This window comes from Tachypleus tridentatus, chromosome 11 (genome assembly GCF_004210375.1).
Source record: "Tachypleus tridentatus isolate NWPU-2018 chromosome 11, ASM421037v1, whole genome shotgun sequence".
Classification (NCBI taxonomy): domain Eukaryota; kingdom Metazoa; phylum Arthropoda; class Merostomata; order Xiphosura; family Limulidae; genus Tachypleus; species Tachypleus tridentatus.
The window spans coordinates 934,796-962,616 of NC_134835.1; the positions used below are offsets into that span (position 1 = coordinate 934,796).

The 27,821-nt window shown below is 32.1% G+C and overlaps 1 protein-coding gene across 6 annotated transcripts; it reads left to right on the forward strand.

Annotated features, from left to right (window-relative positions):
- Positions 1 to 745: 745 nt before the first annotated feature.
- On the forward strand, positions 746 to 27,563 carry LOC143231588 (prolyl 4-hydroxylase subunit alpha-1-like). Of its 6 annotated transcripts, none has more exons than XM_076466108.1 (13): positions 746 to 1,095; positions 5,139 to 5,290; positions 6,050 to 6,223; positions 6,635 to 6,702; positions 7,355 to 7,466; positions 8,657 to 8,710; positions 9,543 to 9,610; positions 9,791 to 9,887; positions 20,456 to 20,520; positions 23,445 to 23,545; positions 25,938 to 26,059; positions 27,246 to 27,308; positions 27,493 to 27,563. In XM_076466108.1, exons 2-8 carry the CDS (start codon positions 5,186 to 5,188, stop codon positions 9,816 to 9,818), a joined length of 609 nt encoding a protein of 202 aa, XP_076322223.1. In that variant the 5' UTR covers positions 746 to 1,095; positions 5,139 to 5,185; the 3' UTR covers positions 9,819 to 9,887; positions 20,456 to 20,520; positions 23,445 to 23,545; positions 25,938 to 26,059; positions 27,246 to 27,308; positions 27,493 to 27,563. The 6 variants fall into 6 exon arrangements, with proteins under 6 accessions (XP_076322223.1, XP_076322225.1, XP_076322224.1 ...); XM_076466110.1 differs by having other exon boundaries at positions 750 to 1,095; positions 5,139 to 5,310; positions 6,050 to 6,232; XM_076466109.1 differs by having other exon boundaries at positions 754 to 1,095; positions 5,139 to 5,310; positions 6,091 to 6,232.
- Positions 27,564 to 27,821: the final 258 nt, after the last annotated feature.

Genomic DNA, 27,821 nt, shown 5'->3' on the forward strand with positions numbered 1-27,821 from the left:
CTCTAAATGTAAAACCACGGAAGATATGAAAGACGCTTTAAAGTACATGTCTAAAGAAATCTATACGGATATCTTGATATATCTTATTATAGTTGTGGTAACTGTCCTATGGCGATTACATTACGTATCCATGATGAATATCGCAATATTCCTGATTATCGTAGTTGTGGTGGTTCTCCTAATCTGTTTAATTATTTTAGCCATGACAAATGTACTAAAACATTCAAATAATGTCTTTTGGGTGGTTATCCTAAGTTGTTTCGTAAATATCATCCTGATGGTTCTCGGCAGATGTTTGACAAACATTATCATGATAGCCGTATTAATATGTTTAACTTCACTAATCATATTAATTGTTTTGATGCGTGAGACTAAAATGATAATGATAGATATCGAGAGATACTTAACTGAAAAGGTGATGATCAGTATCTTAGAGAAACTGATTAAAGTAATAATAATGACTACACTCCAATTTATAATCAAAGAAAACATGATAGCTGTCCAATATATCTTAGTTTACGTATTAATTAAGGTTATAACTTTTTTTCTATTTAATACAGTTATGGTGATTAGTGATGTCGATAAAACCCACGTGTAGAAAATATATATGCAAAAACGTTTCTTTTGGGTTGAGAAAATATTTTACATGGAAGAGCGAACTACGTCAGGTTCACAAAGAAAGAAGTAACTGACCGGTAATTTATTTATATAAATAAAATTATATATTCAAAAATCTAACACTGCCCTCTATATTCCGACACTTAGTTACACAATCCCTTCCAAATATGTGGTCAGCTTCCGGTCAGTTACTTCTTTCATTGTGAACTTGACGTAGTTCTATTTTTCATGTAAAATAATTTCTCAACCCAAACGATCCATTTTTGCATATATAGTTTTGATGATTGTTACGAGAAAAAAAAATCGTATATAGAAAAGATAAATTGTTTGATAATTATCAAAATTGTTGTAATGTAATAAGTCAAGTAACTAGTATATGGGAGTGACATATGAAGAAAACTTTAGCGTTTAGTAAACATAAAAGATATCACACACGGTAAAGAACAACATGGAAAAGAAATCCAAAGAGCTATTGAAGTAAGTGTAAAATCTTCCAAATAAACAATTTATTCATGTCTTATCTGAATGAGGTTAAACGTTTTATAAACTTAAGAAACACCGAGATAAATTAATTCAGTCAGTATTTATTAGACGATTAGGTGTGACAGCATTATTTTAGCTAATTGTCTAATTACCTGATTGATAGTTGTACAAAAATATTTGTTCATGTTGATTACTGATAAAGAAAAAGAAGTGAGTGAGTACAAGTGAATTTGTAACAAAATATTACATAACAACTATGCATTTCAAAAAATATATAAATAATTTAATTATGGGTTCAAAGCCAGGGTGTTTTTAAAGTAATTATGACAATAAAAGTACTTTTGTGTTTATTTCTTTTGTATGCAGTAAGATTTTACAGCTTCTTTGAAGGGAAGAGAAAAATATGAAGGAAGATTATGTGTCTAAGTACAAATTATTCAAAAAATAGTCAATGAACTCCGATGCATGGAGGATGTTGGATGAGCAGTTAAGCTTATGCTGACAGTAATATTCAGCTGAGTTAAAAAACTACAACACATTACCACGATTTTGTGTTAAGATATCTAAAAAGGAGAAAACTGACAGAACCAGAATGTGTAATATTTATAATGAAGATTACACTGAAACAGGAGAAAATAACCAGTATAGTGATTATTTTTATCACAGTTATTAGGGTGATAACCGTGATTTACTTTAACCATTGACTTGTGAAATACTCTCAATCACTGTAAAGCACTTGGCAAAATACCAAATGACAATTACTGTATCTTTGGGTTTAATAGTTTAGAAACAAAATTTATGGTATATTGATAATGATACAAAATACAGTTAAATTTGAACTCAACATCAAAGTAAACTATCATTAACTGATTACTACTTGGTCCTAGTTATTTAAGAGATTGTGATACAAGTAAAATAGTTTTGTTGTAGAGATTGGCTTTAGTTTTAAGAAAGGAGGTTTTAGGGTTGTTTAAGAGTTTTTCTGGTTTATATGAATTTTACTTCAAAGGTTTTCATTGTTTCTTTGTGTTAGTTTCTTATCAAAAACACCTTGGATGTTTTTGATAAGAATGAAATCAAAATTGGCAACTAAAGTGTTAGCTGCACTTAAAGCGTTGATAAGAATTTTACAGCAAATATCCATTCACTGGTTAACCAGTTTCTGTTCAGTTTAGAGTATTATGATGAGTAAAACCATATACCTAGTCCTTCAGTATTACTACAGTAACAACAGAATGTTTATACCTAGTCCTTCAGTATTACTACAGTAACAACAGAATGTTTATACCTAGTCCTTCAGTATTACTACAGTAACAACAGAATGTTTATACCTAGTCCTCCAGTGATGCTACAGTAACAACAGAATGTTTATACCTAGTCCTTCAGTAACAACAGAATGTTTATACCTTCCAGTGATGCTACAATAACAACATAACATATATACCTAGTCCTTCAGTATTACTACAGTAACAACAGAATGTTTATACCTAGTCCTCCAGTGATGCTACAATAACAACATAACATATATACCTAGTCCTTCAGTATTACTACAGTAACAACAGAATGTTTATACCTAGTCCTCCAGTGATGCTACAATAACAACATAACATATATACCTAGTCCTTCAGTATTACTACAGTAACAACAGAATGTTTATACCTAGTCCTCCAGTGATGCTACAATAACAACATAACATATATACCTAGTCCTTCAGTATTACTACAGTAACAACAGAATGTTTATACCTAGTCCTCCAGTGATGCTACAATAACAACATAACATATATACCTAGTCCTTCAGTATTACTACAGTAACAACAGAATGTTTATACCTAGTCCTCCAGTGATGCTACAATAACAACATAACATATATACCTAGTCCTTCAGTATTACTACAGTAACAACAGAATGTTTATACCTAGTCCTCCAGTGATGCTACAATAACAACATAACATATATACCTAGTCCTTCAGTATTACTACAGTAACAACAGAATGTTTATACCTAGTCCTCCAGTGATGCTACAATAACAACATAACATATATACCTAGTCCTTCAGTGTTACTACAGTAACAACAGAATGTTTATACCTAGTCCTCCAGTGATGCTACAATAACAACATAACATATATACCTAGTCCTTCAGTATTACTACAGTAACAACAGAATGTTTATACCTAGTCCTCCAGTGATGCTACAATAACAACATAACATATATACCTAGTCCTTCAGTATTACTACAGTAACAACAGAATGTTTATACCTAGTCCTCCAGTGATGCTACAATAACAACATAACATATATACCTAGTCCTTCAGTATTACTACAGTAACAACAGAATGTTTATACCTAGTCCTTCAGTGTTACTACAGTAACAACAGAATGTTTATACCTAGTCCTCCAGTGATGCTACAATAACAACATAACATATATACTTAGTCCTTCAGTGTTACTACAGTAACAACAGAATGTTTATACCTAGTCCTCCAGTGATGCTACAATAACAACATAACATATATACCTACCTAGTGTTTACCTCCTTCAGTACACAGTAACAACAGAATGTTTATACCTAGTCCTCCAGTGATGCTACAATAACAACATAACATATATACCTAGTCCTTCAGTATTACTACAGTAACAACAGAATGTTTATACCTAGTCCTCCAGTGATGCTACAATAACAACATAACATCCTTCAACTACAGTAACAACAGAATGTTTATACCTAGTCCTCCAGTGATGCTACAATAACAACATAACATATATACTTAGTCCTTCAGTATTACTACAGTAACAACAGAATGTTTATACCTAGTCCTCCAGTGATGCTACAATAACAACATAACATATATACTTAGTCCTTCAGTATTACCACAGTAACAACAGAATGTTTATACCTAGTCCTTCAGTGCTGCTGCGATAACAACATAACCTATATACCTAGTACTTCAGTGTTACTACAATAACAATATAACGTGTATAACTAGCCTTTCAGTGTTACTACTATAACAACAGAATGCATGTACCTAATCCTTCAGTGTTAGTACAATAACAACATAGTGTATATACCTAATCCTTCAATGTTACTACAACAACAACATAGTGTATGTACCTAATTCTTCAGTACTACTGTGGTAAAAACGTAATGTATGTACCTAGTCCTTCAATGGTACCACAGAGTATTACATATACACACATATCTAAACTTTCAGTGGCACTAAAATAATAACAGAATGTATATGCCTATTTCACCAGTGGTATGAAAATGATAGGAATTTCCTCAAAACTCTTTTACAGAACATTTGGGCTACCTTTAAAACAGACTTATTTTTTCACAGCCTTCCTTTTCCAAAGTTAAAATTGATAATCAACAGAAGGGGATTTTTCACGTTCATTAGAAAAAGTCAAAATTTTCCTATTTGTTCATGTTATTATTTCACAAGTCTATCGCAAAATGAACTGTGTGTTTTGCACTAAAACTGAAACAGACTACTATACCGAACGCTGTGAATGTCCATGACCTATCTAAAAGTTGATTATTTTTCATTGAAAGTTGATCTCCATGGTTACAACTGGATAATAGATGTGATGTTGTTCTGAGGGGTTGCATGTGTACATGATGCGTGTTTACACCAAACCTGGGAAACAAAGAACTTTGGGTCAGTACATAATTACAAGACACAAAGCTTTATTTAAAACACTGTTTTAGTTGTATTTGAAAAGGCTGCTTCTTTTCTGGTAGAGTTTTATTATGTGTTCACTGAGGGTTGTGTCTTACTCTAGACATATTTAACTATTACTGTGCATTAGAAAAAGCCAATGTATAAATAATTAAAAAGCATAATTTAAACATTATAAATACGGATATAAATACAAATATGAATATAAATATAAATATGGATTAACTGTAGCTGTTTAGTTGCTGGTGTAACTATCAGTAATGGATTAACTGTAGCTGTTAAGTTGTTGGTGTAGCTACCAGAAATATCCAAAACTTTCTCTTATCCCTTGCTAAACATTTTCTGATTTATTATAGAAACAACTTGGAAGACTGTTTCTGTTTCCTTTAGTGATAGAAACTACATGTCTTATGAAAGGAATTTCAAGCCAGTGTTTTTTGTTGACAATCTTGATCTTGTAATAGAAAAGAAACAATTCAACAGACTGTATTGTGGAGAACAACTCAGGGTAATGGATATATGTTTCAGGTAAATCTGTATGTTAGAAACAGGAATCAGCTTTAAAGGAGCATCGTAAATATGCTGTTTTATTATACCAAATATGAGCATGTTTTTTACTGTAAGTTACATAAGTAAGTGTCTTACATTATTCCCATGTAGATGTCTTTATTTATTCATACATGTACTTGTCTCGTGTTTCTTACCTTATTGATTTATACTTCTCTCATTACAAGAATTTGTTTAATGTCTCTTACTTCATTCACATGTAGGTGTCTACTGTTTCTTACTTTATTTGTGTACATGTGTGTATTCTTTGTTTACATGTACTTTTTAATATTTCTTACTTCATCGAAATGCACTTGTCTACTTATTCATGTACATTTGTCTACTGTTTTAATTTTATTTATGCATATTTGTCTACTCTCTTTATTTCAATACACGTGATCAATGTTTCTCATTTTATTCAAATTTAAATGTCTACTGTTTCTTACTTTATTTATATATGTGTCTACTCTCTTTGTTTATATGTATGCATTCAATGTCTCCTACTTTATTGACATCTGGATGTCTTTATTTACCTTTAGGTGTCTACTGTCTTTAATTACATCTATCTACTCTGTTTAAAACTGGTACATATTAACTCGTACCTAATGTAAATGTGAATTTTTTAGTATTAATAACGTTCATACTATAAAATAATTAATTTACTCATAATAAAATTAAAATACAGTATGTTTTATTGTAATATATGATGTTTTTGTCACAGCCTTTAAAATGGGATAAGGATCTCAAGTGTCGATATTTCAGTGGTCATCATCCGTATCTGCTAATACAACCAATTAAGTTAGAGGAAAAGAGCCACAAACCTTATATTGTTCAACTCCACGATGCCATAAGTGACCAAGAAATCCAAAGACGAAAGAACATTAGTCAACTTACAGTAAGAATTGTAAGATTTGTGCAATATAAATCTTTCATTCAGTAGTACACCTGAGATCTGTACACAATCAATCTTTCCTTCAATAGTAAACCTGAGATCTGTACACAATCAATCTTTTCTTCAATAGTAAACCTGAGATCTGTACACAATCAATCTTTTCTTCAATAGTAAACCTGAGATCTGTACACAATCAATCTTTTCTTCAATAGTACACCTGAGATCTGTACACAATCAATCTTTTCTTCAATAGTAAACCTGAGATCTGTACACCATCAATCTTTCCTTCAATAGTAAACCTAAGATGTGTACACTATCAGTAATTCCAGCCATTAAGTTTTGTAATTTCAATACTACCAGTCTTTCCTCCTTGTGTAATATTGTGATCTGAACATTATCATTCTTTCCTTACAGCTTCATAGGCCTTCTCACTATGGTATCAGTGGTGAATTTGAAGCTTCTCTTATGCGAACAAGTGCAAGGTGTGTATTCAAGATACGAGTGAGTATGTCGACAGTGGATGAATATTTAACAACTAGAGGTTTATCACCTCGTTTAATGGTTATTGATTGAATGGTCTATGTATTAGTGTAACAAATTGAAGAGATGGACTTCTTTATTTTGTATTATGAAGGACTAATCCATTGTTGTTGTACTGGGAGGGATTTATCTGTTGTTGTTGTTTTAAGATTAACTTTTTTATTGTTGCTGTATAATGAGAGAAAACTCTACTGTCATTGTACTGTGATATACTACTCCACTGTTGTTGTACTGTGATAGACTATTCTTGTTGTTGTTGTGTGATGGATAATATAATGTATTGTAAGGAACTTCTCTCTGTGTGTTGTGTTGTAAAGTAATACTTTAAAAGACCTACTGTTATTCTAACATGTACATATCTAAAAGTTACGTCTTGTAAGACAGTTTGGTCGCTTGGATGGCAAAGAAAATCATAAATGTTTACTAGATTTGTTGCCACAGTATTTCTCAGCAAAACATATTAATAGTAGAGTAGATGAACAGAGATATTATAAAGACCAAGTAATTAATCAGATAATTAGAGGGAAGTTTCTTTTGGTGATGAAATAAATTTACTATATTTGTTTCACAAGAATATTTTTCTGTACCTTCTAGCTCTTGGTTGACGAAAGAAAATGATCCAGTTATTGTGAAATTGGACCATCGAGTTGCAATGATTACAGGGTTGGCTACAAAGTACAGTAACGAAGAAGCTGAAGCTTACCAGGTGGAATATATTGTTGATTAATAAATGAGATTTAGAATACTGTACATGACCAGATAGGATACACTGTTGATTAATGAACAAGATTAAAAATATTGTAGTTTACCAGGTAGGATATATTGTTGATTAATGAACAAGTTTAAAAATATTGTAGTTTACCAGGTAGGATAATCTATATGGTTGATGAATTAACCAGATTAAAAAAAAATCATAGCTTATCAGGTATGATATACTTTTGTTTATTTATCGAGGTTTAGAATATTGTACCTTACCTGGTAGGATATATTGTCCATTAAATGACAAGAGTCAGCATAGTGTAGGTTACCTCATGCCATATATTTTTTGATTGATCAATTAAATTCAGAATACTTTTTCTTTTTAGATGGGCTAGCCTGTTGATTAATTAATGAGATTCATAATAATATAGCTGGTAAATAAGGTAATATACTGTTTACAATTCATGATATTTAGAATACTGTAGCTCACCCTATTTAGTATTTACTGATGAATTCATGGCATTCAGAATATCAGTATAGGATAATATTATTGTTAATTAATTTAGGAGGTTCAAAATGCTGTAGCTTACCAGGGAAAAAAAAGAATAAAAATCTTATAACCCGAACGCTTTCGAAAGGTGTACCTTTCTTTTTGAGGGCACACTGGGAATGGAATTATTAGATACTTTTTGATTAATTGTCGAGATTCAGAATACTGTAGCTTGGAAATATTTTTGTTTGTCTTCTGAATTTTGTGCAAAGCTACATTAGAGCTATCTGTGTTTGTCATTCCTAATTTAGCAGTGTAATAAGATGCTATTCGAGAAAAATATTCATAAGAGATGAAAAAGTGATTTGTAGAAATTCAAAATCAGATTAGTTCATACATTTCTCAGAAATAAGTGCATTAGTAAGTCTACAAATCTACACTGCTAAAATACAGGATTCGATTTCCCGCAATTTACAAAGCAGATAGTCCAAAGTAACTTTGCCTGAAGTCAAACAAACAATTAAAAAACTAATTTATTGTATTACTTGTTACATAGAAACAATGCTATTAACTTCTGTATAAAACACGATTTGCTGAGAAATATCCAAACATTGTTATGAGTTCTGTAGTTTATAATTACATCTTTTTTACTATAAGATGTAGGTTATGGAAGGAAATATAGACATATATATTGTTTTACTTCAAAGTTTCAAGGATTTGAATACCGGGCTGGAGACCGGATAGCAACGTGGATGTTCTATGTAAGTTAATAATTTAAAATATTTGTTAATTACTTAACACAAACTACAGAACTAAACCTATCATGGCCTAATTTGATTTAAATATTCCAACTAGTCTTTCTGTCTGTTTATAAAGATATAATGTCTGTTTAAAGTTTAGAGAAACAACAACATTTTGTTGTTTTATCTTAACGTCAAAGCAGCTTTCAGGTATGATAGAAAGATTTTTGTGAGGGAAAAACAGAAGAATATTTCTTCATATTCTTTCTGTTAAGTAGCTGATGTCTAATATATTTTAAAATGACTCTTTATTCAGTTACGTTTTTTTATTTTGTAGACCTAACAAATGAAATATTTTTATAAATGTTCTATGAAATATTAAGTAACTATTCCATTTCTAACAAACAAAATACTTTCTTTTCTTAACAAAGCTAATATTTTTTTTTAACATATCAGTGAACTATTCATAAATATCTCATAAGTTTTAAGGCCTAACAACAACAGTACTGCTGTAAAAATCACCATTTGTGGGCTAGTAAGACTAATACTTTTTTGTAGTTTTCATTACGAAAACAGTGAGATGAGTTTGTTTTTGAATTTCGCACAAAGCTACTCAAGGGCCATCTGCGTTAGCCGTTCCTAATTCTGCAGTGTAAAACTAGAGTCATCACCACCCACTGCCAACTCTTGAGCTACTCTTTTATCGACGAATAGTGGGATTGATCGTAACTTTATAACGCTTCTTCAGTGAGGGAGATGCGAACCCGCGACCCTCACATTATGAGTCGCACGTCTTAACCCACCTGGCCCTGCCGGACAGATAAATTACGCTAATAGTACATTTTAATTTCAGCTATCTGATGTCGGGCTGGTGGAGCCACTGCTTTTACTTACACCAGAACTGTGGTTTGGCCAAAGAAGGTAAAGTTACATTTATTTTACGTTTATTAATGTCATTCTTGTATTATTATCATAACAAAAACCTTAATATTATGAACAGTTTAAATACAATCGGATGTGTGATGAAGTAACCAAACTGAAAAGTTTGGAAAATTCAAAGACAAAAATACTTTTAAAAAACACTACCTATACTATTTCCAGGGATCTGCTGCGTTCTGGTGGAATTTAAAAAGAAATGGGGAAGGAGACGAGATGACCCGTCACAGGGCGTGTCCAGTGCTGCACAGATCTAAGTGGGGTAAGTGTTAACTGACCTAATTTTATGTCCGTTTTCGTTACAAGATAGTGATCAGATTGAACTAAAAAATGACTCAAACATGTCAGATGGTTATCAACTCCATTGAATATTATATGTTTTGAACAGAATTCTAAATAGATTAGCAAGTCTAACTATTGAGACCTATGAAGAGAGAATAAAGTACATGTAATTAATAACCATGGAAAACATGGCTGACTAAACGACAGCACAATTTTAGAATTTCTGATTTCAGACAAACGTTTCTAATTTTCTTCATTTCTTGTACATTAGGAAATACTTTAATCAACACTTGATTCCAGCTATAAGCGTGTACATCTATAGTGAGTGTGAACAGTACAAGTCAAAACACAGATCATTGTACACTATTGCACAAGTACAAATATGTAACACAGATCATTGCACACTGTCAACTGTAATAGTACAAACGTGTAAAACAAATTATTGTACACTGTCATCTGTACTTGTCAAATATGTAACACAGATCCTTGTACACTGTCAACTGTACTAGTCAAATATGTAACACATCCTTGTACACTGCCAACTGTAATAGTAGACACATGTAACTTAGAGATAACACAGAATAGTTATTTGTTGTCAAATACATAAAACAGTTCTAACAGGTTTTAACAACTGTGGAGTGACATGCATTTAAATATGTAAAAATTACATGAAAAATATGCATGGAACTGTAGATCTAACTGTAATGCTATCACAGAGAAATAGTGTGCAAGTTTTATCTGCAGTACTGTCGCATAGAAATAGTGTGCAAGTTTTATCTGCAGCAACAGAACCATTGTAAAATATAACAGACGTATATTAGCACTCAATGAACTATTATAGAAAAAAAACACAAATAGAGTAGAACACTAGAAATATGGTAGAACACAACAGAAATTTTAAAACACAATTGAAAAAAATTGAAATCTAGGTCTTATTAGGTAAAAACTTGTTTCAAAAGGAGTTTCAACAACTCCCAGACCAAATATATATCTTCACTTGAGAATGACACTAGATAACAATAATGGAATATAGGAAGTCCAGTTAGCTTCTATTCTGGAAATAGTAAATAGGGAATTTATATGTGAAAACCATGTCTTAAAGTGAAAGGTTCTTTTCAGATGTTTTAAAATATTATTGAACGAAAATCAACCATGTAGCACAAAGATTGCACCCAAGGATTTTAACTCTTGCAACACATCTGTGAATAAACTCATGTCTAAATACTTTGTCAAGAAAAGTGATAACATTATTTGAATGAGGGTCTCATTTACAGTACCAGAATAGAAGGATCATTGATGTAACTGGAAAGTATTACAAGACAAATATCTTTATGGGCAATTGAGTGCATTACAAAAGATTGGAGCAAGTGTAAAAAATTCAGACCAATGCTTAGATGGGCAAAGGAAGAAATCCTAAAGGTCCAATAACTGCTATAAATGTCAGTGGAGGGAGTATGTTTTAGAATTTGTTTGCTAGATACTAAAGTACAAGACATTATGAAGCATGTTGATAATTTACTTGTTGGTACCAAGAAACATCCTCTTTTTTGTAGTGCATGTAGGAAAAAATGATAATGAAAACTAGACAAGAGAGAGGAAATGCTTAAAAAGTATAAAGAATGCCATAAGAGATTTAAGGATAGAAATACACATCTGAGGTTTAAGGAATACTCCTTCAAGCCAGATACTGAAATAAATTATTGAGTAAGATCCAAAGTTTAAGTAACAGATTGTCAAGTGGAAGTGGATACTAAGGCCAACTTAGTTTTTACGATAAGGGAGAGATTATATGCTAAAGATGAGATTCACTTAAGTAGGTTAGTTAGTAGGATGTCTGGTGAACTTCTAAAGATGTTTGTAAAGATATTCAGTCAGTTACTATCATATCCAAAGTCACATGTTGCTGCTATCAGGAACTGCTGCCAACCTGATCTATTATTCATCCTATGACTCAACTCTACAAGACCCTTTTGTATAGTTGCAAATAAGCTAACTAGGGCAATGTGAAATTTGTATACATGAAGTATAACAAGATAAATACGTATTAAAGACAAATTTAGTAAATTTGACAGTGATTCCATGCACTAGGCAACCAGCATTTTGCATAACTTAATTTTTGAAGTCATCCTGGATCATTTGTTCATTGGCTAAAACCTACAAAAACCTGATTGGACAAAAAAGCAGATAATTGTCACACCCATAAATCACATATTGTACTGATCTTGTATTGATAAAACAATATTAATACAGGAAAAGAAGAAAATGGCTTGTAAGTGCAAAGGGCATATGTATGATACTTGTAGGAAATGTTCTCGATGTCAGTGTGGATGCAACAGTTTAGGCTTGGAGATCAAAATGGCAAAAGAAAGTGGGAAACAGCTGCAGAGAAAATTAAAGGCAGAAAGAAAAAAAGAAGAGGAAGGATTGATTATACTATTCCATTCTGGAGTGATAAAGATGAAAAGTCTAGCATTATTTCTAAAGATCCCTTGGATTTCATGATACCAAAAAACGAAGCAGATTATCCACGAACTCATGTGTAAAAGCAAGGTATTATTGTAGTACTTCAACAGGGCACAGGAATGATGTCTATTCATTTTGAAAGTTTTTTTTTTGGTATCAAATCCAGAGCAATGTCAAACTTCCAAATTAAGAAGTTTGATAGACGGAATGTTTCAGACCTCTTGACAAGAATAATTATTTGCTTGCATTCTGTATGACTATAATAAGGATTCTATGCACCATGTTACTTCAAAGAGATGCTTAAGGTCTAATGTACATAATAGGAAATGACATTTTTAACATATATGATGATACAAAAGTATTCTCATCTGTCAACGATGTGCAACATTCTCTGCCAGAGAAAAGTTATACTTGCTCTGATATGTTACTCAGGGGCATTCAAAGAAGTGAAAGAGAGATTGAAGAAGAAGCTTTTTTAAACAACTACATGGCACTTTCATTGATTGAAGACCGGGTTTCAGCTAGAACCTACAGAATGATTTGTCCAACTGCACTGAAAGCAATAGAGTACCATTGACCAAGGTGATGAGGATTATCCCACTAATGCCAAGATGAAGGCCTTTGTTTACTCTGAAAACAAATAATAGAAAAAAATAGAGAAGAATACAACAAACTACGCTTGATCTTAGAAAATAGGCTGAGAAAGTTAGTCAACAATGCAATACTATACATACATCTTCCAAGGTGGACATTCACCAAAAAGAATTAAGTTGAATACTGTGTACTATGAGAGTCAAAAAACTTGCAACAGTGCTGGTAAATTTGTGAATTTTTCATTAAAATTCTGTTTGGAATTTTAGTTAAACCTGAAAACACTAAAAATATGGTTTTAACTCATTGTGGAATAATGTTACATATTAATGTCTACCATACAGCCCAAATCCTAAGTGCCTGGCCCTTGAAAGCATTGTTTAAAATAAAAATAGTAAATTCAACAATTTGCTTAGCTGCTATTATTCTAGTATCAGGAATATTAGGAACAAGATAGATAAGTTCAAAGTTGTAGTTGAAATTGGAGAGTGTGGTATAATAGGAAACATGGGAACTTTGTTAAGCTTGGAAAATATTGATAATAGGAATCATTTTGAAACTAGCTGATGTAATGTATCCATTCAAAGCATATGGAAGACAATAGGGATCCCTTGGGGTAGAATAGTACATCAGATCCAACTGCCCTAAGGGTACCTGTGAGGTTTGGTGACAAAAAAGTTTAATAGTTTGCCAGCCATAAGTGAACAAATGTACAGGAAAGACATAAGGTCCCCAGGGAGAGATCCAAATGCTAACTATTTGAGGTGCCTAAAGGTACAGGCCAGATTTGGTGACAATCAGTCCAGTGATTCACAAGTTACAAGTGGACACAAAATTTTTGTCAAGTAGTGCTTCATAAATAGATAAGAGGTCAAATTATTTAACAGTGAAAGGCTTTTTAAAGAAAAGGGGGTTGAGAGACTATTTACCTAAGAAGTAAACTGTGGATTGTTAAGTTGAAAACTTTAGAATGGAAGTTACAATTCAAGGTTGCAAGTGTAGGAAGGTTTTAATTGGATTATTGTTAAGGGAGTTAACATTATACAGTTTATTACTGACCTCATGTATGTGAGGTCGATGATAAACTGTATAATAACATCAAGGATTTTACTTATACAAATATTGATGCAATCGTAATAGGAGAATAATTTTAGACACATTGATTGAGACCGTGTAAAGTCAAGTAATGAGAGAGACTTCTTGAAATGATTCAAGATGGTTTTCTATACCCAAGAGTCAGTCAGCAAACAAGCAAGAAGGTATTCTATTTTGGATTTATTAACTGCTAATCTTTAAAGATGAAATGCTTCTATGAGTTGAAGTGGAGGAGTATTTAGAGAAAAGTGATCACTAAATAGTTAAGTGTAATGTTTTGCTATACTTTGAGAAAAACAAGAAATGAGATCTTTGTTCTTCTGAGACCTTGATGCAAGATTTATCATTCGTGAAAAAAATAGATTAAGCCAAAAAAGCAAAAGAATAACAGGAAAGATCAAATTTAACTAGTTTACTAAAGATATAAAAGAGAAAATCAGGGATAAATTCCATGATGTTAAGTGATTTTAAGATATTTAAATTGACAGATATGTTAAAAAATTTGTAGAACTAGAGAAAAGCTACAGATTTTCTTCAAAAAAAATTAGGAAGCTCAAATGGGCTTATTTAGCTGATAAAGTTAAAACTAATTACAAAGATATATTTTCAAAGTATGTTAAAGACAACTAAATTGTTAATGGTAGGAGTGGCTTCTGGTTCCTCATACTGGTTGACTGGGTTGTAAGGAAATTTGGACTAAAGTCAGGTATACATAAATGATCCTAATTCTACATTCAGAAATAAATCTTCTCCATCAGGTTTGATACTGAAGAACCAGCATTCCTGCTGCTCAAAATATTTGAAATTAGGTATAATCTTTATGATTATACATTCTTTTAACTATATATAAAGTTATGAAATGGACTTGAAGTTTGAAACATAGCAAATAAATGTCACATAACATCAGAATTATTGATTCTGACAACAGAAACATATTCAAGTATATTGAGTTTCTGTCTTTTCTAATATTCAGCCTGTAAAGCCGTTATCAAATATAACAAATTCAGAAAAGAAAAATAAAGGAATGTAATAAAATGTGTTACAGCAAATGACAGAGATAACATGAGAGTTGTTGCAAAGTCAAATTTATGAGTTATTTCAAAACACCATAGTATATTTATGATGTGTTATATTTACAAAGTTTAATTTGTTAAATTATTTTACATAAATACAAAAACAAAACAGTCCAATTTATGAATCACTACTATTTATAGGAAATGATTTATGTTTCTACCACAAAACTACTATGGGACTTGTAAACCTGATTAACTATTCTAGCACAATCCTTTTGAGAATTGGCAAATACAAATAAAAAACCAGCATATCAGTTGAAAGGAAAGATTGGAAATGGGTAAGAGGAGGTAAAGTACATATTGGAAATACATTTTCAATGTAAGAAAATGTTAGTTTCTGAATAAGTACTACTTCCACTCACCCAAAGACAGAATTCCATACTGCAAAGGTGGAGAGGTTAGTAAAGGTGTGACAGTATGAATACTGTCATTGAGCAGATAGCAACTGCCTTAAAAGAATGTGTAACATATGATAAAAGAAGGCACACATGTGGGGTATAGAACTGTTTCTAGAACAGGTATGCTCTTCTCCTAGTAATGAACAGAGTAATACCTGTGAGGCAATATGTAATAGGCAAGCATCATATCTGTTTGTAATTGATAATGGGCCCAAATAAATATGTGCCAAGGGTAGAGTGTTGGGGCACACTGGAGCATGTCAGTTGATGTCTAACTGAGCAAAACATTAAGTAGAAATACTTTGTTATTGTGAGCAACAAAATCAATCTTCCTCATCAAAACAGCAAAAAACAAAAACTCCATGGGAAGCACCTTGTACAAGTACTTTGACAAAAAGTTGTTAAGTAATTCAGAATCAGCCAATTGTTAATAGATAATGCATAAGTTGTCTATATATATAACAAGTGTTAGCAGTGAACATAGTGACAGTTAGTCACAGTAAGGTGGCTGATAATGTGATATAAGTGGCTAAGGGAAAAAGCCTCAGGATACATCAGATTATGCAAAGTGCTGTCATTTTCTAAAAATTACAGGAATAAGCACCTTGGATACATTGTATTAGGCCAAATGTGGTCTGGCCATGCAGAAACATCCAGTGCAAATGCCTTGCATAAGAAATTGATTTTGAGATAAACAAGCATGGTAAAACACGTCAGAGGAAGTGTCTTGGATCCAGAACATTATGTTGCTGAATAATCAATAATTATATTGACAATAGCCCTCTTCTTACCAAGTGAGTACATGTGAGCTGTGAAGTTTGATTTATTTCATTGAAAAATTCCCATTCAGGAGGAAACTTCCATGGTCCAGGACTCCAGCTACTGGGAACTAGAAGTGGAAAGGACTCTCAATGCTCCAGTAGAATAGGGGGTAGGGGAATGTGCACTGGGATGAATGATACACTGGAGACAGTGCAATGAGTGTGTGAGATTTCCTATATATTTTGAAAAGCAGAAAGATCCTGATTGTAAGAATCATGGATCAGTATAGATGGACAAAAATACCAGTCTGCTTTGCTCATGGAGTCTGTGAGTGATGGTCCTTTATAGGTGAAATAGTGATTAAAACAATTATGTATATACACACACACCACTACACAAGTGCACAGTAGTCTTACAAAAACACACCATCTAACAGTGAGCATTATAGGAGTATACAGATTTAGTGCTGATATAATTATAAGCATACTTGACCAGGCAACATCTATCACCAGGTTGGGCCCTGAAATATAATGTATATCAACAAAATAAAGTAAAAGTTATTAATACATTGTCTTAAGAAAACGATAAATGCCCAAAAACGACATAGCTAGGATGTGCAAATAATGTGACAAATGTATTGGGAGTTGTCTGCATACCAGCCTGAATAATCTTCTCTAAAGGACAGTAGTTTCGAGCAGCTAAAGAACCAGTTAAATGACAAATTTGGTGAGAAAAACTTTATGTCAAGAGTGATCTTCCATGAACACATCAGAATATACCAGTTGTATGAGTTAATGAAACCAACCAGTAAGCATAATAGGTGACAGATCACAGGAAACAAAGAAATTACATTGCAAGACTCATAAAATGAAGCAGTACAAACCACATAACATAGAAGAGAAGAAATTGGACACAGAAGTCAGTCCAGATACGAAGAGGAGAACAGATGGAAAATGAGAGGTAAGGAGATAGGAGAAAAGGTGAAAAAAAACCTTCTTGGGCATCCTATGTCTTGGGAAGGTAGGTCTAATCAGGATAGAGGATAACATACAAGGAAAAGTAAAGAAAGTGGAAAACATTAATGCCATAAATACTGGGAAAAATGATGAATGTATGCCAGGAAAAAGAGAAAATAGCTCTTAATGAAAAGATGGTACAAAGAACATATTGCAATGACTTCAAAGGGAGAACTGAATATGGCACAAATGTGAACATTGAGATTCTAATCAAGCAGAAGAAAGGAAGGTGGCAGATGGCTACATGAGATTAAGTCCCTGAATAAAGCAAAAATATCAGATAAATGGCACACATGGAGATGGAGTTTGGTGATGTTGGTATGAAATACCTCCTAGAGCAGTTTCTGGAGGAGCACTCAGGACAGAGGGAAGGGCAGAGGCTGTTGCTCCAATAAGAGACAAAGCAGAAGGAAACATGTCTATGCTAGCTAATATGATGCAACCAGCAGAATATAACAAGGAGTGGTCAGGATAAGAGAAATAACTTTGGAGAGAATTCTGGTCATAAGGTAGGCACATAGGTGAAGACCTCTCCAATAGTGACTGAAAGCATCCTCCCCAGAGTTATAAGGTGAGGGACTAGAAATCAAAAAGAAAGAAATGAGTGGTGAATGTATATATATACACACACACACACACACATATTTATAGAGCGAGACAGTACTCTCAGTTGAGAACACAGCTACAGAAATACCTGAGGATGAAGAGACCACCACTCTGAGAGAAAAACCTGGTCAGAATGGGATAAATAGCTAGACACAGGTTTCATAATTTTGGGAATATGAAACACTAGAACTTTCATGTCATAGTAGTTGGTTTAGTACAAGATATCCCCAGCCTGAAAACACAGAGATCTGGACATGGTTCCCTCTTACGTAGCTCATGATAGTGGAATTGTCAGACTGAATCATGAAAACAAACCCCCAAAAACCCAAAAAGACAACACAAAGGTAAAAACCTAAACTGAATAACATGAGAATAAAAAAGTACGTGCTCAACAATGACATGTTTGAACTCACATCTACTGTACAATTAGATGTGAATAGCAGTAAAGAAAGAGGAACTATCAAAGTAAGTAACATAAACACTGAAAATAAGTAAAAATAACAAACTGCCACACCCAAAAAATTAACCAAAGAGACATATATCCAAACAGTAATGATTATGCAAATCAGTACAATATTTGTTTAGAACAGGTGAAACTGTTTATTTTAAAATACCTGTTATAAGCTTTCAAAGATGTCATTCATATTCACAGTCCCTCTATAGAATTGAAAGCTTCTACTTCTGTTAATTAACTTGTTACAAGACTTTAAAATTACACCCTCATTTTAGTAGTCCTTCTGAAGTAATTAATACTGCTTTTCCTTGTATTCACTAACCTGTCATAGGCTTCCATAGCTATCACCCATCTACACAGTCCCTCTGAAGCAGTGAAAGCTGTTTTTATTTTCTCTGGGTCAAAGTCAGCATTTGAAGTGTACTTATCTCTAATAGCTTTGATTGATTTAGCAGAGATGTTGTCCAATAAAGTAAAACATAATTTTTACTAGCAATACAGAAACTACTACTTTTTAACAGGCAAAACAATATGGCTAATATAGCCTACCATCTCTGTTACCATTATAATACAAATGATAAACCCAAATTCTTTCTGTACACTAATAACAATATACCTACAAACATTGTTTTTAAAGTTTAAAAACACCACAGGTATAAAAATTATTACTCATACACAAGATCACACAACCAGTACAAAAACTATCTGAACTGACAAATGAACCAAAACAGCTGCTGAAATATTTCAGTAACCAAACTCAATTTTTATATAAATCATAAGAACAAATTCTTATACTAATACATATTTTTTTATTTTTCAAAATGTATTAAACCCTATATTAAATTATTTATGGAATATCCTACATGCCATAACCAGTGAACAAAATAAACATAAGTGAAAAATAAATTAAATCTAATCAGTGTTGCATCAGTACTGAATCAGATTATTTCTGAGTTTGTTTGTTTTTTCCAGCACAAACCCACATGCTGTGTCTATGGAAATAAAACCCTGGACATTTACATTGAAAGTAATAAATTCAACTAAACATATATAATTATCTCATGGAAAAATACTGATAAACTGCTTTTAACCTCTTCTGTGAATCTAATTTCAATTAAACTCGATAAATTACATGTCGTTAAATTGAATTTGGTGGTAAACATACAACATTTGGTGGTGAATCAAACAACCTTCTCTCCCCCATCCAGTGTAAGCTTCGACAGCAGTGTTCCACCATGTACTACCATCTGATTTTACTTGAAATATACAATCAGGAAAGCCTTTCTCAAGTGGCATCTTATTTGTTTCTTTTTACCTTAAGTTTTATGATACTGTGTGGAAGTTTTGCATTTTGCGAGATCTCCACTTATGGGTTGCATGGCCATTTGTCGTTTTTTTATTTTTTTTAATTAACTGGTGACTACCAGTTCTGTGGGTTTGACACTTTCGTGTTCTTTCTGACAAGAACATAAGTTTTTCAGTGTCATAATTTTCATTTATTTAAAAAAATGAATACTGTTACTGAAACAGTAGCTAACAGACAATATATGACTTCACATCTTGTGTCATTCATTGAGCATAAGGTTAATTGATTGGCAGCTACAGACGGGCCTCAATCAAAGATTTTAGATTTCCATATTTTTTGATCAATCAGCACCAAACTTAGCACAGTGACTTGAGGAAGGTCATGGGAGAGGGTTAGTCCCCTTTTCTAAATTTGGAAAAACTATCAATGTTGAGTATCCTTCAGCATTAGAATGACTATGTCACCACTGATATAATTTTTATAAATGGTGTCTTTCTTTTCAGTATTGGTACTGTTACATATTGTTATTGCATTTTTAATGTTATTATGTTTAAGAAAGAAAAATAAGGCACAATTTTCAATCTTTTGGTATATACGAGTTTTTTGTTTCATTCATTTAATGAACAGGTACAGTGGCTATATACATATGCACACCTGAAAGACATAAAGTGGTTGAATTTCAAGAGATTATGCACATTTCAAAATAATTCAACCAAATTATATTAAAAATATTATTCAAGTGGTAATGCAATAATATTAATGTAACTTTTCCCTTTTCTTACAGTGTGATGCTTCAGAGACGAAGGTTACCTGGGGTATATGTTGTTCCATCAGCTGGTTCACCACTGAGTAAGTTAGCCTCAGTATTTTAAACATCACTTTTACTTTAATACAAATGTAGTGTATCATTTTTAACATAGGAAATTGTGGTGTTTGAGCAGATTTGTTTGAGTTTATTGTGATAAAATTATCACTATTTATTTCAGAAGTTACTACAAAAATGAAATACTAGTTCAAAGCTGTTACAGAAATAGAAAAGCTTTATAAAATATGTCATTGCTTTACCCATGGTTAGTTTTGTGAGAATCAGTGAGTATTTGTAGCATAGCTACAGTTAAACAATGTTAGTTTGTATACTTAGTTGTTCACAAAAAGAAAACTTATAATGAAAGTATCTTTTGGGCTTATCTTACATTTTAATTATAAAATTGTACATGTATTTATTTCCATGAAAATGAATAGAATTCTGCATTATTGTATTGAAAACAAAGAACATTTAATTTGTTACATTTACATAAAATTTAAGGACAGCAAGGGACCTGTCAGCTCTTTCAGGCTATCCCATCCATTAAAGTAATTTTAGGTGAAACTACAAGTTTTTTAAAATACTTGCCAAGTCTTTTCTTAAACTCCATTAAATTTACTACATCTATTACATCTGAAAACAATCCATTCCAAAGGCCAGTTGCTGTATCAGAAAAATAAAAGTGCTTTTACTGAAGATATTCCTACCCAGTGGAAGTGAAGGAAAATATCAGTCTGGGCAAGATTTCAGAGTGCCATTACTGAGGACTTGTGTACTAAATTAAACACCAAGCTTAATGAAATAACTTTATTACAAATCTGATATAAGATATTTGCAGTTGAACAGTCACACTTGTCCTGCCAAGCATCCAGTTGTTGTTCTGATGAGATGGATCACATCTTCCTAGCCTTTAATGAGTCAGACTTCTCTATCACAGCTTTGGAGTTAATTGGATCAGCTAGTTCATGTTTGATGGAGAGGATGGCTAGGTTATTGAGCATTAATTGGCTTATTGTGGATCTCAAGTAGGTCTTAATTTCAGTTTGGAAAAGCTATTTATATGTTGTGTTGCTCACACACTTAGTGAAAAGGAATGTCCTCAATATGATGAGAAAGTTAGGGAAAGATTCCTCAAATCTCCACTTACCATATTTAAATATTCCACATGCCTTTTGTCTACTGTTTTGTTTCTGGTGGCTTCATCATAGATTTTGATGTGTCAACAAAGATGATGAAATTCTTTCTGTAGTCCACTGTTGATGATATCATAACATATCTCTATGAGATGGTAAAGGGAGGGAGCATATCTATATATGTAGTTCGCAGTCTGCTTGTCCTAACCAACAGTGTGAGATATAAGGAATATGGCTTTTTTAATTCCAACTTAGAGTGGAGAAATCTTGGCTACTTTCTTTGGGTCTGGCTTGTAGTCTTGATAAATTAGGTAACATTTCCACCCATATATGAAGAACATGTCTATTCTGAATGTAGTGCACTAGGGTGTGAATTATCCATTGACTCAGTTATGATCTATACAGATGATGCTTTCATCAGTCCCTTCACTTTATCAATGTGGGATTTTAACTATAAGTGTAAGAGGGGGTGAGTATTTTTTTAAATTAACATTTTGTTAAATTAGGAATGTATTTCCACTAACACTTAACCCTCTCACACACTCCTCCCTCTCTTCCTCTCCATTGAGAGCCAGTGTTATCCTGGCAGTTGAGTAATAGTTGTAAATGTAAGTGGAGGGTAAGTACTATTGGAAATACTTTTTTGATTTAAGAATATTTTAAGTTTTAAATTATAATTCATTTATAGTTCAATGAAATGCTTAAAATTAAGAAATAGAAATGTGTTTTTTCATTTTAACTCTGTTGAATAATTCATCTCAAAATATCTTCCTTGGATCATATATATATATATATATTGAATAATAATAAGCCAAGACTTCTTTGAAAGAACTAGCATCTTTCTGCGACTGAATAATACAGTCACAACTTGTTTTAAATACTTTGAATTTCCATATAGTTGTACAATAATTAAAAAACCTTCTTCAAAACATAAGAGATTTATTCTTAATTTTTAAGGTAAACTAATACCTATGTTAGATATAACTAGCACAAAATATCTGTGGAGTTTAGGACCCTCCATGATTCACAGATACCCCAATACGTCAATTAAGCTTCCTTATGACATCTAATTATTTTATATATAACCATAAGTAGGATTTGTATACAAAAAAACTAAACCCTTTCGGTATCAAACCGTGGCATTGGTATCTGTGCGCGTAAGGTATGTTTAGTTTCAATAGCTTCTGAGTGAGAATATAAACACAGTTTGAAACTTCATGAACAGAGGAAATATGGAAATCTTTTATTCTCCAAGAGAAAGCAAGTACAGAACTTTGTCATTCTGTGGTACTGTACTTACCTCAACATTCTTAATATGGCTAGAAATACCAAAGAATTTAATGTAAGTAGCAAACTTTATTAATGTACCAATAGTAATTCTATTAATACCATTAATACAAATAGTTAAAAACAGAGGCCCAAATGCTGGGGATTGAGGCTTTCCACTAGTAACAAGGATCCAGTTTGATGGAACTTTAGTACTAACCATATGCTTTCTTCCATTTAATTAATTATTTTTCCCAATCCATACTGATGAGATTTTCTAAGTTAATCTTATTTCATAGCACATTATTAAAAGGTTTTCCAAAACTATAGTAAACAAGTCCAAATAACAAGTAATGTGTACAGAAAGATAAAGATAACAGATTTATGAAGCAAAATTAAGGCTCTAAAAATTTGACCTCAAAACTTCTAAATGTATATAGTGAGTTATGTATTAGATTGATACTCTCTTTTGTTAAATGAAAATGTATTTTCCAGATTGTTTTGTTCTCAGTTTATTTTCATTGTATGTGTATATATTTTAAGCCTTATTTACTTAAGCGTGTTAATAGAATGGTTTGGAGTGCTGTTCATCTGGCAAGGGCATTACCAAGGAGGAGTATTTCGTTTCACTTTGTACATGCCAGACAATTATCCTGATGAGGATTGCCCAGTAGGTGATCAACCTTAATTGTTTATTTTTGAAATTATTAGCATTATAAAGATATACAAAATGTTTTAAAGAAGTTCTTGTGAAATTTATTACAATGATTTCAGAAATATCATAATGTTGTGCATCATTTTTTTGTGTTATTGGTCATTGTATACTAGAACCTTATCAATCAGAAGTTAGAGTGATAGTTTGTACATTCATTCCAAGGTTGATATATCCTTAATAAGTTCTCAAAGGTATTGTACATAATTTGACATTATTAAGAAAAATGAACTAAGTACATTTAAAAAATAAAAATGCCCAATACCCTACATATGAGAACTTTGATAATTGCATTAGGTTTTAGATCCCTACCAAAAGGTACTTTTTTAAAGTATAAATTTATTAATTATTAAAAGATAATGTTTTTAAATACCTGGTCTTAATATGTAAAGTATTTATACAGCTTATGCAACTTAATTGAATTTTAGCATCAACTTTAATCATTAAAATTAGCACAAAATTTATGCTTTTATGAATTTTAAAAATTCTAAGAAAAATGGCTTATTCTAGCTTTTTCTACTGCATTTAATTCTTATATTATTTTACCTATTAGCATTGTTTCATTTTATATTAATTGCATAATTTATTCTCTAAAAGGAGCATTTTCATAACTTGCAAAGAAGAGAGTTGAAGTGTAATTATGAGAATGATGAATGATAAATAAATTAGAATGTATTTAGAGGTTAACATCTTTGGTTTCAATGAAAATATCTTGTTATAACATAATTCTTTTATACCTTCCTTACATTATTTCCTCGTTTAAAACTACAACAAACTTAAGCACTTGTGTTGCCAAAAGTTTTGTATAAGCTAATGTTGCAAGTGATGTTAATTAACATTAATCAACTTGTAAAAATTACTGATAAAGCTAAAACACTGGCGGTTCACATTTTTCTTGAGAAACTATCTACTCTGTTAACCGCCTTCTATATATGATATATTTTTTGAATATTATGCAAACTGTTACATCACATCTTTAGAAATACATATATTATTAAATCTTTTGATCTCAGTGTTATCAAAGTCTGTAGCTTCATCTCGCTAATACTTCAATTTTAACTTTACATTTTGAGCTACAGTATTTTCTTTAAAACCTCTGACAAGTTAGTTAAAGACTTCTGTAAGGCATTAGCTACAAAATTACAACACTGCATAAGTAAGCATAGAAAAAGTTTAACTGTTAAGCCTAATTTGAAATCACTGAACATTTGTAACAAAAGGTTGTGTGTTAGGCATAACTTCACAGCTTTAAAATTATGTTTTCTTTGTGATTTTAGAGAAAAACATAAATAATGAACATTAGTTATCCTGTAAATATCAGACTGGAAAGGAAATATCGTTTTTTTTTTTAATACTTTAATAAACTGAACACAAATTAGTCTTCAATTACAAATTTAATCACGATAATGTTTGCCCTCACTTTCTATGACATAACTCCATCTTTTGAGTAAGTTATGGATTCCTTGTGAATAAAATTATTTTGGTTTGGATTCAAAAACACAGTCTTATGTCAGATTTGAGTTCCTCCTTATTTGCATACCTTTTTCCACCTAGGTAATATTGCAAGGATCTGAAAAGATGGTAATCAGATGGAGTAAGATTTTGCAAATAGGATGGATGAGGCACAACTTCCCATTTCAAGGCCTGAAGTTTTTTTTCATAATTTTTTCAGTGTATGATGTTGCATTTTCATGGAAAATTATTACACATTTTTGATTGAATAATGCAGCTCTTTTCTTATCGGTACTTGGTGTAAGCTCTCCGACTGATGACACTATTTTTCAGCCATGATTGTTTCATTTGGATCCAAAACTTCATGATAGATTACACCTCCCAGATTCCACCAAATACAAAGCAAAACCTTTTTTGGGTGTAAACCACTTTTCAGTGTTAGAATAGGTGTCTGACAGAAGTTCAACCATTGTCTCTAATGTTGATTGTGCTCATAAAAAATCTGCTTTCCTTACCACTAATAATTCTTTCTATAAATGGTTCACTATCATCTCTTGTTCTCAAAGATGAACAAATGGTGACCCTCTGAGCACTTTGATTATTCATCAAATAATATGGAACCCATTATCCAAGTTTAAAAACTTTTCCAAGCTTTTGTAGGTGAGTAATGATTGTTGAATGGATCTGTTGAGCCATTTCTTGCATGGTCAGTTTTGAATTTGCTTCAACTATGACTTACAGGGTATCTTTATTGATTGATCTTGGCTGTTTAGAATGTATGGAATTGGTGAGATCAAATTCTCTTGATTGAAGCTTTGTGAACCATTGTTTGACGATTCCTGATATTCAACATATTTTCTTCATAAATTGTACATCTGTTTCTTGATGAAACTTTCAGTGATGTCGAGAAACTTCTTCAAAGAAGAAGTGATGAAACTTTGTAGAATGGACAATAACTGCCTGTTGTGGAGACAAGTGTAGAGGACGGCGCTTTGAGAGTCTTTGGCCTTTCGTCTTCAGGTCAGTGTGTGTGTGTTTGTAGGTGTTGTTGGTTTTTATAAAGTTTTGTGGAGAGTGTGTTATGATTTGTTGGATTATAACTGTTTCTGACTGGATGAGAGATTCTCATCCAGAATCTCTGTTAAGTGAAGGTTTAATAATATTAATATAAAACAGTTTATCATTTCTTGACATACTCATCAACAAACAAACAAGACAAGTAACCACAACTGTGTACAAAAAACCCATCCACACAGACAGATACTTACACTTCCAGCCGTGGCGGTGTATAATGTTACGGTCAATCCCACTATTCGTTGGTAAAAGAGTAGCCCAAGAGTTGGCGGGGGGGTGGTGATGACTAGCTGCCTTCCCTCTGTTCTTACACTGCCTAATTAGGGACGGTTAGCACAGATAGCCCTCGAGTAGCTTTGTGCGAAATTTCAAAACAAACAAACAAACAAAGCATTCTTATTATTGTTTAATACATGTATGTATGTGTGTGTGTATATATATATTTCTTATTATTTTTTAATTTATTTTTATATTTAAAATATAAATTAACTGGGGAGAGATATTTAGGACTAGCTTCATCATGTATGAGATGCCTATCTAGTTCACATTGTAATTAGTTTTTCATCCAATTCTGAGTGAAGTACATTATTGTATTATGTAGGAGTTTATCTGGTAACGGATTCTGGAACACATATCTGTTTGTTTTTTTTTAATTTCGCGCAAAGCTACACGATGGCTAGCCGTCCTTACTAATTTAGCAGTGTAAGAATAGAGAGAAGGCAGCTAGTCATCACCACCGACCTCCAACTCTTGTTTGCAAGACACCTTCAAATCATATACTGACACATTTTACCAGCGTAATATTCCCAAAAGAACCTGTATTTTCATAACTGACATTAAAATAAACAGTGAAACCAGTTTTACATTAAACTTTGCCAAATACAAATTTTGCAAGGGAAATACCAAAAGAAATGAAACGTACCTCAAGGTATAACATAATTGATAAAGAGACAAATTCTGTGTGCTTTCATAAAATCCCAAGTTTCTGTGATTAGTTTCATGAGTTGATTCAGTTATTAAGTACATAAAGAAATTTTTCTCACGAATCTCGTACTGTGTAAAACTTTCTATTCCTATCGGTGACAGTAAATGAGCTAAAAAAAAATATTTAACTTTCTCTTGTTTTCTTCAGTGTATGTTCCAGCAGAAAACCTCACTTGTACTCGAGGATACTGAAGAGATGCTGACAGGTGTTGTAAGTATATATTACACACAATAACGTTAATAGTTTCCATTAAACATAAAAAGATGAAAGACTTTTAATATCATGTAGTTTTGATACAATAAATTTGTTTTTTGATAAAAAAACTCATTGAAAGGGCTATAAAAATTAACACTGAGTAAATAAATGCTTAACTATGTACTTTTAACGGTTTTAGATCCATGTCCTCCTGGTTATTATGACAGTGGATTACAAACTTACTGCCTACCGTGCCCAGGAGGGACTTATATGACATCTTATGCTGCTGACGCCTGTATGCCTTGTCCTGGAGATAAAATTACTGACGAAGAAGGAGCTGATAATAAAGATCTTTGTAGAAGTAATGATTTTCTTTTATTGTTTTTCTAAAAGTTAAAAAATGTTTATTTTTGTTAAAACACATTGTTATAATAAGACACTTCTTCATAACTTACATGGTTTTATTGTATTAAACAGCTTTGCTTTTTTTTAGAAAAGCTTTTCCAGGAGGTGGCAACAGTTGTTGTA

Coding starts and splice junctions, on each gene's coding strand:
- LOC143231588 (XM_076466106.1), top strand. CDS start 5,186: ATGTCTTATGAAAGGAATTTCAAGCCAGTGTTTTTTGTTGACAATCTT. Junction 6,233..6,634: donor GTCAACTTACAGTAAGAATT/GTAAGATTTGTG, acceptor CTTTCCTTACAG/CTTCATAGGCCTTCTCACTA. Junction 7,467..8,656: donor AAGAAGCTGAAGCTTACCAG/GTGGAATATATT, acceptor TTTACTTCAAAG/TTTCAAGGATTTGAATACCG.